The sequence below is a fragment of the Diorhabda carinulata genome, chromosome 3, assembly GCF_026250575.1.
Source record: "Diorhabda carinulata isolate Delta chromosome 3, icDioCari1.1, whole genome shotgun sequence".
NCBI lineage: Eukaryota > Metazoa > Arthropoda > Insecta > Coleoptera > Chrysomelidae > Diorhabda > Diorhabda carinulata.
Window position 1 is genome coordinate 31976118 of NC_079462.1, and position 11229 is coordinate 31987346.

An 11229-nucleotide genomic window follows, 5' to 3' on the forward strand; every position below is an offset into this window, starting at 1 on the left:
GTGACATTGCGTTAAAATTTGTTAGTATGTGATTTTAGACAAAAGAAACTAAATAAACGGATGGCAATAACCGAATCGTAAAGGATATCTCGATAGCGACTAGATTATTTGCGTCAGATAAAAGACTACCGAAGTTCTAATAGACAAATAATTTATCTAAATGAAACATGGTTTGACAGTTTGAGTTTGAGTCGGTTGAGTTCACAATAGTAAAAATTGCTGTTTGAATGGGCAACGTTCTAAAGGGAAACGTATTATAATAGTATACGTTGGAAGCAAAGACAGTTTCGTGTCTAATTCTTTATTAATATGTGCTAAAAAATTGAAAACTGTGCAGCTAATTATGGTGAAGATATGACAAGAGAATTATTTGAAAAGTGGTTCAATGAACAGCTTTTACCTGAAATTCCACCATAATAAATAATCGTTATTGAGAATGCATCCTACCACTCGCGGCAACTCCTTAAGATTAGTAACAAAACTCAAATTTTAGCATTTAAGTTTTAAAACTTAAGTTTAACCAGACTACCTTCTTACTATTGCATATTTAACCCTATAGAGTTAATATGTAAACAAAGTAAAGAGGTTGTAGAGCTCGTAAAGAAAGTTCTAGAAGCAGGCCGCCAAGAGGTTTTGAAAAACTGTGTTGAACATGTCAGTATGTGGTATCACTTATAAATGATGACTCTAGTTCAGACCAGCATGATTATTAATGAGGATACTTTCGAATTGAAATGTTCTTTTCTTCTGTTTTATTAGCAAAGAATTTATTTTCCATTACGGTATTTGAAATTTCTTTTTTCAGAAAATAAAACGAATGGGGTACAAAACCGACTCAGTTCACGTCTGGTACCCTGTTTAAACCAAACTCCCTTACAGGCAGGTACGTTTCACTCGTCTATTTATGTTTTATAATTTAATATTCAGTTTAGCAAGTTAACGAGGGATAATAATGATTTTTTCCAATTAGGAAAGTAGGACTACAATTAGGTGCATCTGTCTAAATAACAGCGTATAATGCCGTCCAATTTCTAATGATACGATTGCCTTTTAACGAATACTTTCTCGCATAAGATATTTTTAAGATATTTTTAAAATGAGATATCTACGCCTATGGTGGATAGATCAAACAAAATTGTCGGGAAGGGTTTTTATTATTTACAATTGATGTTAGAAGAACTACAGTACTTCGCAGACTAAACTGGTTAATAATAAAATCTTGTTACCAAGTAAAAGATATATACTTGAGGGTATTTTCTCATAATATTTCGTCTCTTAAGATGCCGAATATCTCTTTATAATAATTTTGTCTGTTATAGATCCTCGAAATTGACCTACATTTTACAGCTTCTCATTGTCTTTTATCGGAACAATATCACAAATAATTAATTGATCAATTAAGATATAGCTAAGTGTTTATTGTACAAAAACAATATCCTATAACTGAATTTAATCAGCATCAAAAGCATTCCATCCTGAAAAAAATTGCGATAAGATACAAGATTTGATATAAAAGATGTTTTTAAGTGGAACTAGCGTAAACGTAATAATTTTGGTAGAGAACATTTTTATTCTTCCAAAAGCTATTTGGTTATAAAATGAAGTGTATTTACATAGTAGCTCTATGCTTAATTTTAATAAATGGTGAAAGTGTAAGTAATAGTATTATAATATATCAAAAACTTTAGAAATTTAAAAAAATGTCTCATTCTCTGATGTATTTTGTGTCGCCTTTTTGGGGTTTCATCGTCAACTATTCAACACATATCCACGCTCGTCAATGCGTGTTACTAGATGATGGTAGTAAGGATTAGTACGGTCCCTCAAGCAGGTATACTTGATTACTATTGTCAGTTTTATTGTGTCCGTTAGATAGTGAAGAGCACTGCGTGGGTACCTACTTTCATTGTTTTTACTGTGTACCGAGATAGAATATATATTTTATTCTGGGGTACACAATTCAGTACTTTGATTATTTACCGTACTAAATCACCAAGCGCATATTATCCTCTTTGTCATCCGAATACTTTCTCATTTTAAATTCGTTCCAATCGTACATTTCTCGATATTCACTTCTGTATTTGCCATACTTTAAGCAATTTTTAGTCTCAAATATCGTAGTAGTGCTAATTATCAATAAAACATACAAATTTCCTTTCTATTTTAAACAAACCATCAATTAATAAGCCTCATATTTTACGCATATTTAAGGTCACCACTTTTATATTTTTCTAATAAAGTACCATCTTTTAAACGACAGCATATGGAACTCATTCTCTCCAATTATCTTTTCCTCATAATTAAACAAAAAAACAAGAAATTGTTTATTCATAGCGTAGAGGCAACATATGAATCATTTTATGTATATACGGCTGTTGATGAACACTGGATTCACGACTACACACCTGAATCAAAACAACATCTTAGTGAACAAGGAAAAAAATCAACAGTTGTTAGTACTATACAGATAAACAAAATTCTCTTTTATCAAAACAATGTACAAAGTTATTTCAACAATAGACAAATTAAATGAACTACTGGATTCACCAGATCTTGCCACCAACGGCTACTGGGTGTTTTCAGACAAAACATCATGGAGAAAAAAAATATTCATCAAATAGGAAAGTGATCAATGAAGAAGAAGCATATTCTGAGACGAAAAAAAAATCTTCTGTTTGTCTACTACATCAGAGACATCCATCAACCCAATTCGGTTTCGATAAACGACACTACTCTTTGTTAAATTATATAATTCCATCAGTCATTGTTATAGAAAAGTAAATTTCGGAAGTTCAATACCAACAAATGTTCTTTTGTGGTTCTAAATGTAAAAAATAGTTATATAAAACTAAAAGTTGGCTATAATAATAAATATTATAAAACAACTGAAGCATATAATTGTGCTACTTTAACATTTTGGTTTATTTCTTGAGTAAACAAGAAAATTTCGTTTGCCTTGATAACCTAACAACATTCTGTTCACTATGAGATCAATTACGATCGTATTTGGTTGATAAATGTTCGTAAATGTGTAAATGATTCCCAAACGGTTGTTAAAATTATCATATGAGGTCTTATATTATAATTTGAAATTTTTCTACAGCTCCTTGGACTTTATTATCTAAATCTAATTCTAGAATCTTTATGAATTTTATTATTTAATTGTGTATAAAACAACAAAGGTTTATTTTGTTAATTTAATTTTATATTTTTTTTCACGATTAGGAGCCTTGTAGACCAAGTAGCAAAATTTGCTGCCAATTAGTGAACAGATTGAAATATTTTTAGAATGTTAGTACCATTCTCAATAGAAAATGTCCTTCTATATGGTCTGATTTTATTGACTATGGCTATATTCCCTCTATGATGTATTTTCCTAGCCACAACTTCCCCGTTAAAGTAACACCTTGAAACTATACTCAAATTGTAGTGTTGAGTGATTGAAAAAATATTTAAATTAGTGCTTAACTAAATATTGTCCTAACCTTTTTTTCGATTTTTGTATAGTGCATTTTTTACTGATGATTCAACAGCATAAAATTGAAATTTAAATATTTATATATACACAAAATATACCTGCTCTGTTCATACTTACCTGTACTATCTGGCACGAAGACTTTTACTTCCCAAAATCTCATGGTATGATTAATACAAAATATGACATTTTAATTAGGGATAAATAATAATAATGAAAAATAGCAATTAATTGATAAAAAGTATCCATTACCATAATTTTCTTCATATGTATTGTCATTGATATCATCATTTTTATTACATTTTACTTCACCTACTTCTACCTTAAGAATATCTTTTACTAAAAAAGGTGTTGGGTCAATTTCGAACCAAACTGGTTTGAGAAAGACATGTGCAGGCTCACGCGCATGCGTATGACATAGTAGAGGTGTCAGTTGTAGCGGTTATAAACAGATCAAGGATCTTATCTTATCTGATAGGCAAAGATGAATATATCATTCTAAAAACATATGAAATTTTGCTGTGGGTTCTTGGACTTGAACATTACGAAATAATGAAACTTGTGGTACGGTTATTCCAATTATAATTAAAGAAGATCAAAAGCAGATTGATTAGACATGATTTTATTTACAATACTCGAATATGTATTAGTTTCTTGTCCCATTTTTATTTGGGCTATTGCCTACCTGTAAAGAACTATGTAAACAGAATAGTCTCTAGAATATATAACTTAAGGAACTATTTATAATAATTTTCATCTGTGATGATCCCTGCAGAGGAGCTATTCCTATATCAGGGCCTACTCCAACAAACCCCCCACCTTATTAAAATCCTCCTTATCACACCAAACTTTAACCAACAAATCTCTCTTTCTTTCTCTCTGTTTGCGAAGATAATTTTTCATAATGTATCTATTTGAAAAGTTTAATTATTAATAGAAACAATCACATTTCATTTCAGCTTCAGTGCTGAACTAATAAACGAATTTTATACGTGTAGTTTTCTATTTTAGATAATCGAGGTTGAAGATACAAACGTGAAAGATCCAACTTTCGAACAAGATGCCATAGAATCTTACAAACAAGCACACGACATGGTTCCTACGGAAAATGAGTTATTTTACCAAACACTATCATTGTTGTTCGGTAGTAAACGAAATGAATCAGATAGTTGGAAAATTTCAACAAACTGTGCGGGATTTTTTAATCCAAATAAAACTAGTCCTTATATAGTTTTATACGTTAATTATACAACTTCTGCGAGACATATAAGAATATTTGCTTAAATCGGAAACTTAATTTTTAGTATAATTTAGAAAATAAATTTATGTCTTCACTGTGTTATTATTTTTCATACACATGCAATTTTCTTAAAAAAATTGTTGAAATAGAAACCAAAAACAGTTAAGGTTAGATTATTTTATTATAGAAGATACGAGAGAAAAATTTTAGAAAAAAGATTGACTTGATTGACAAATTGTAAGAAGCAAACTTTTTGAAGGGATAACCAAGGAAGAGATTAGAAGGTATAGAAGAAATATACACAGAACATTTTGAATATATAAAGTTAGGCTGCAGTATATTTGGAAAGCTAACTTGGTTTTAAGGAGAAAAGAGATAGCTCAATAAAAGATACATAAAATTATTGACAAATAATTAAATTCTAATAATGAAAATTATCAAATGTAACGAAAACTTTATCAAAATGTCTATCAAATCAAAAAACTGTAAAAACGTCATTTGACATGGAATGCAGATAATTCGGAAAGACGTTGTAGTGATAGGATTGTCACAAAATTTTGTTTGCCAAATCTATCAACTCTATGTTCTTGGTGTAACTGTAATGGTAATAGAGAATCAAGAGCACTCTGCATGCGTCTGTCAGTTTTACGTATTCTATGAAGTTTTGAAAATATTCCGTAAATAAGTCCTATGGAACCAACTGGTGCTCTTCTGATTAGAGCACATATAAATTACAATAGTTATTAAAGCTAACGTCATTGCTCAGATTTGTTTTTTTTTTCTTTTCGAGCAGATTTTTGGTATTTTACTCAGGAGTATGGCGAGACCAATCTAATCAACGTTAAATATACGCGCAGTGGGGAAAGATTTGTCAGCCTGGATTCTTCCAAGATTATCATAAAATTGGTCCATTCTTTCCTTGGTAAATCCAATGGCTCGTGCTTGAGAAGTAGCCTGCCTAATGACAAAATTGTCTATTGACGTTTTTAAAACACTTTTAGCTAGTATCTACCAGCAAAACCATCCTTGGAAGGATTTTTTAAATTATGTTTTATAGCTACGCCCACAACCTGCGGTCCGTTTCAGAGAAACGCTCCATAGCGACTAAATTCCAAGGAGCCATTCTACCGATTGACATACCCTTCGGATATCTGCACCCTCGCAAAAAGAAATACAAGGATGAACTTTCTTCTCAGACACCTTGTATTTGTTATCTGGATAGGAATCGACAAACAACTTTATTATTTATTAATCGCAAATATTTAGTTGGGAGATCCGATAAAAGAGAAAAACTCTTTTCTATTTTTCTTTTTCCGAGTTATAAATTACAGAAGAAAATGAAACTATTTGGACATAATCCAAAATAATTTCAACCAATTCATTATGTGGAAATACAATATCGTTGACAATTTTATGACTGGTTTAAAATATAACATGATTGATGCGTACACGTTTCTAATATAAAAAAAAGTGGCTATCGTGAAATGATATTCGTCTGAGCAATTTCTATTTTAATACAAATTATGCTACATTTTATCTATTCTCACTTGAAGGGCTTTAAAAATTGTCAAAGAGTTCCGACTGCAAAAAAACTAATGAACCAGCAAATGTATTATACCCATTCGCAAGAGAAAAGTAGTGAATTTCACTAGTTCGGATTATCAGTAATCGCGACAAAAACAGGTGCTCCTGAAAACGGAACTAAACAACAATCAAGTGTATAGGTCTTTCAAGAGGAGCCAAATCCAACAAAAGTTGTTAGCGCACGAAGCACTCCGAAGCAAATAGTCGCCTTTTTTTCGGAATTGGAGCTACTGTTCCATTGGAGCAACTTAGAACGGTCAATGCTGAATGGTATACCAGCTTTTGTTTGCCAGAAGTATTCGAAAAAATTACTGAAACCAATCTCAGAAGATGAATCATTCTTCACCACGACAATGCGAGTTCTTACGCATCAATTCAAATAAAAATATTTTTGAGCAGTCCAAACATCTAATGGATGGATCATTCTCCTGCGGATCAGAAATCAAAACATGTTTTGGAGGTACCTTAATAATTCTTCCAAATGCATGCAAACGTAGTTGCTTATGGCCACTTATGAAAATGATAGATTGCACGCAAACTTATTTTTACCTAAGAAAGTAACACATGTACTAAAAAATAACAAAACGTATTGAAATTCTTCTTTTTCTTATATTATATATGGTTTCGAACGATAGAATACGTGAATACAATATAAATGTGGCTGGGTGCCGAAAGGCAAAAGGCCAAATTTAAGAAGACTGAAGAAGTAGACAATATGATTTTTTGAGGTTATCTTAGTGTTTACAATAAAAAATGAAAATTTGTTGTGGTTTGTGTTCAAATACAAACTGGTGTCTGCAAGACAATTCAAACGTTAAAATTATTACTGGGTAATGTATAAAGTAGTTGAATGAACATTTATTCTTAATAGTGAAGGAAAACATTCCTCATGGCTGTCTTGATTTTACTAACAGATAACTTAAAAGTTTTGCCATCTGTACTATTACAAAATAAAAAATATTTTATAGGATTTTGTAACTTTTCAGCACACGTGTTTATATACTTTTCAGCATACGTGTGATATTGTTTAATAGACTTTCTTTTTTAATAAAGAATTTTTTATGTAATCGTAGAAAAATTAGTGTATACAACTGGTTGGAAAATGTATTTCGCACTCGTTATGTTTCAGCACTTGCCGCTACGCGGGTCGTACAAAAAATTAACTAGTACGAAATGTATCAATTTCCAAACTCGATATGTAATATACTATTTGATCTAAATGGAAAATATTTTGAAAAACAATAAAGCCGTATCCAATTATAATAATTTGTTTTCATTTGTTCATAGAAAGTTGCCTTTGAATAATAAACTAGTCAAAGTAAATTACTCCATTTGTTTTTCTTTTTGGTTCCCATATTAAAAATCCCGGTGACTAATGTACAGTATGGTACGGGGATTAAATGAAACCTTGAATTTTAGCTACTAATTTACCTAGCGTGAATTGCGTAAACCGTCTATAAAATAGATAGTTTGTGACACACATAATGATCGCACCTCTAACTACTTTCCTATATTAGGGAAAATATTTTCAAGAATAATCTTGAGTTGTCATTATTATATAAATTAGGTTTCAGTTAGAGAGTCTATTGAATTTAACCTAAATTTTTTGTTCTGTAATTATGAATTATAAAGTGTATTTTTATTATCTCATGTATCCGACAAAAGCTTAACAATATTTGTCCATTATAAAGTTTCCGAAATAAACAGCTCGACGAAAGTGGATGAAAAACATCGTGCGGGATTGATCGGTTAAAAACATGGTTTAAAATTCAAATGGATATGCGGTAATTTAATCTTTTACGAAGGCGGGATATATAATATATGATCAAAAACATATGTGACAACATAAATTTCGTTTCGAAGCTAAACAAGTTAATCACATCTCGTAATAAAATGAAACGAATTTCAAATATAAACTACATTTAAAATGATGGATGGATCGCGTTTCGGTTTTACATAATTTTCATTGCAAGCTGCAAACATTTCAAAACGAAATATTTCCGGTATTGGTTTATGATGACAATAGTTATTAGATTCGTATAAACACGAATAGTTGATCCTATTTTTGGTATAAAAAATTTTTGTAGATTATAATAGAAAATAGAAAGTTAGTGTCGTGAAAATATATAAAGTTCACATACAGTAAAAACGGCGGAGGTCTTCATTAACGTGACTAATACGTCAATACCAATAACCCTCAACTGCATCGCGTATCGCATATGATACATGATACATCGCATTTATAACACTGCTACTGACATCTGTTGGTTTGTGTAAGAATTTCATTTTTTTGTACAGCTGAGACAACATGTATTAAAAGATAATATAAAATTCTGCTGTCCCTAGACCAACAACAGTTGTACGAATTGATTGATTTGAGCATTGCCCACAATTTGAAGAGAAAAGAAATAGATGCAAATATGATTGCTGTAAAGCATTGACCAATGTCATTTGCAGGAAATGTAGACTGAATTTTTTATAATCAAAAAGAGAAATTGTTTTTCTGAGTTCCATCGAGAAATCAAAGAGATTATTTCACAGTGTTATTTGATACATAAATAAAATTTGTATAGTACTTTGTTGAGTTTTAGTCCCATATTTATCTTCCTTCGAAACATAATGTATCATATTTGATAACTTTTTGTTATTTTAATTATGACAAAAATGTAATCAAAATTTTTTAAACAATTAGGTGGGGTCGGATCAACTACCTTGAATTTTTTAATTTTTTCGCGATTTTCTAAAATTCATGCAGTTAAGGGTTAACTCGATAGAAATAATCGTTATGACTAATATTCCAAAGGTCGATCTTTTACAAATTGGTAATTAGTAATATCGATATACTAGGTTACAAAATTGATGATATAGTCCTACCAAGAACTTAATTTGTTTCTATTGGAATATATCCATGTTCCATCTAGAAATATAATTTTTATATTTTTGAAGAAAACATACTCTTTGGCAAGCAATTTTTTTACGTTCAATTGTCTTTCTTTCCAAATTTGAATACCAATAGAAAGAATTTCCTTATTTTTAATGCGTCATTTATAGTTTTGGCAGTAAAATGTTTCTCTAAAAAATACTAAGATGAAAACTTATATATAGACCTATAACCTCTATACTCAAACTTACATGAAATCAACAGTTTTCTAAGAATTAAACTATACGCAACCAATGAAAAATCACACTATATACTACATGCACTATGATGATGTTATCCCAATTTTCCTTAATTTTATTTAAAGTGTACGCTGACTATAATCTAACAGTTAAGAACATTTATTTACTTACTTTGTTCATACATGTTATATGAGGTATTCCGTACTGCCATTTTGGTTCCCTCGGGTACATTCTGTATTTTTAGTTTTAATTGAGGATTACCTTGAAATACGACAAAGAATACTACGAAAACTTTTAATTGAAAAAGGTTTTTGTTGGAAAAAGTTTTTCAGAAAGTCTATACAATGCAAAGAAGAAATACATTACATTTAGGTGAATCAACAGGGGCCGGACAAAAAATATATTTTTGCAAAATGAAACTCTTAAAAGCTGAAGAAGAACAATTATTTTATCCACTGGGTAGAATCTATCATCAGGAAACTTCAAGCGGTTCATGGACTTTTGAATCTACTCGTACTGGTGACTACCCTGAGAACATGAATACTGATTTCTTTAAAAAATTGTTAGAACAAATAATGGGTCTTCTCAAATTATAGATTGCTTCACAGCCAAAACAGGATTTTTGTGTCCCACTTCGCTAGATGTTAGTACTACATCTTCAAGGTACTTAAACCTTGTAAAGGGCAAGACATTCACAGAGTAAATTCTCTGCTGTATCCATGGCTTGCTAGTAGAATCTACAGATGTCGTCTTCTGCCAAGTCCATCGTCTTAAAGAGGTATTTGATGAGTCTATCAAAACCTATCAAAAGACCGACCACCAGTTTCTTGTCGTTTCTGGTTATCAAGAGAAGTTATTCAGACTTCTCAGCTGATATGGTTATGAATCTTTTGAATTGTCTTAGATTTGGAGAGTAGGACTCCATTTGATTCTTCAGCTATTCGTTCAGTACGTTATTGATAAGGTATCTCGTGAGGCGCCAGTAGGGCTCTGGTCCAAGTTATGCAATCGTTTCCTCTTTTTTTGGCAATGATGTCTGCTGCTTCCTTTCCTGATATATTTTGGTAGCGTGGAAACCACATTAGGTTTACTTTGCTCTTGTTAGCTAGTACTTTTGGAGTTTTTTTATACTACCACACTAGTTTGCACATGTATTCAATAGCTTTCAGGCATTGAAGTCCGTTTGGCGATCTGTTGCGAACTCTACCTGAAAAATGGTGATGATATTCCTAGAGATATGGAGAGCTTGCATTTTGAACCAGAAATACTCAGTTCAGCTCCTTGCGCTTGTCTTGAACTGTTTGTATACCAGAACCTCAAAACTAAAACTGTAATAGTAATGGATAAGCAATTTACCTCTCGAGACTTTTAGAAAAATTGGCTAAATTCAGAAAATATTATTTACCTTCAGCTGTGTAAATTTTATAAGCTGATTAATTAGATAAAAATTTAAGTATTAATGTTATTTCGTTCTAAAATAATCGAGATATAACTCGAGTATAAAATACATAAAACAAAAAAAACCGTGCTTATGAATGATTTATTATTTTACTACTCTATATACTAATTTATAAAAATAGGCTGGTTGATGATTTATTTTATGTTATTTATGCCATTCTTTCTAGTTTTCTTCAAAGAAACATTCGCTTTTTAGTGATCTAATTTAAAAACTGTTAATTCATTTATGATGGATTAAATGCAATAAAATGACCCAAATTCTTCTTTATCTTATAATAACTGTCATGTTTTTTTATAAATATGATCTGAGAGAGAATTATCCTTGAAAAACTACTTATATAGAGATTATATT

The 11229-nt window shown here is 30.8% G+C and overlaps 1 protein-coding gene across 1 annotated transcript; it reads left to right on the forward strand.

Moving 5' to 3' along the window:
• Positions 1-1475: 1475 nt before the first annotated feature.
• On the forward strand, positions 1476-4817 carry LOC130891196 (uncharacterized). Its single transcript, XM_057795797.1, has 2 exons — positions 1476-1652; positions 4487-4817. Exons 1-2 carry the CDS (start codon positions 1599-1601, stop codon positions 4757-4759), a joined length of 327 nt encoding a protein of 108 aa, XP_057651780.1. The 5' UTR covers positions 1476-1598; the 3' UTR covers positions 4760-4817.
• Positions 4818-11229: the final 6412 nt, after the last annotated feature.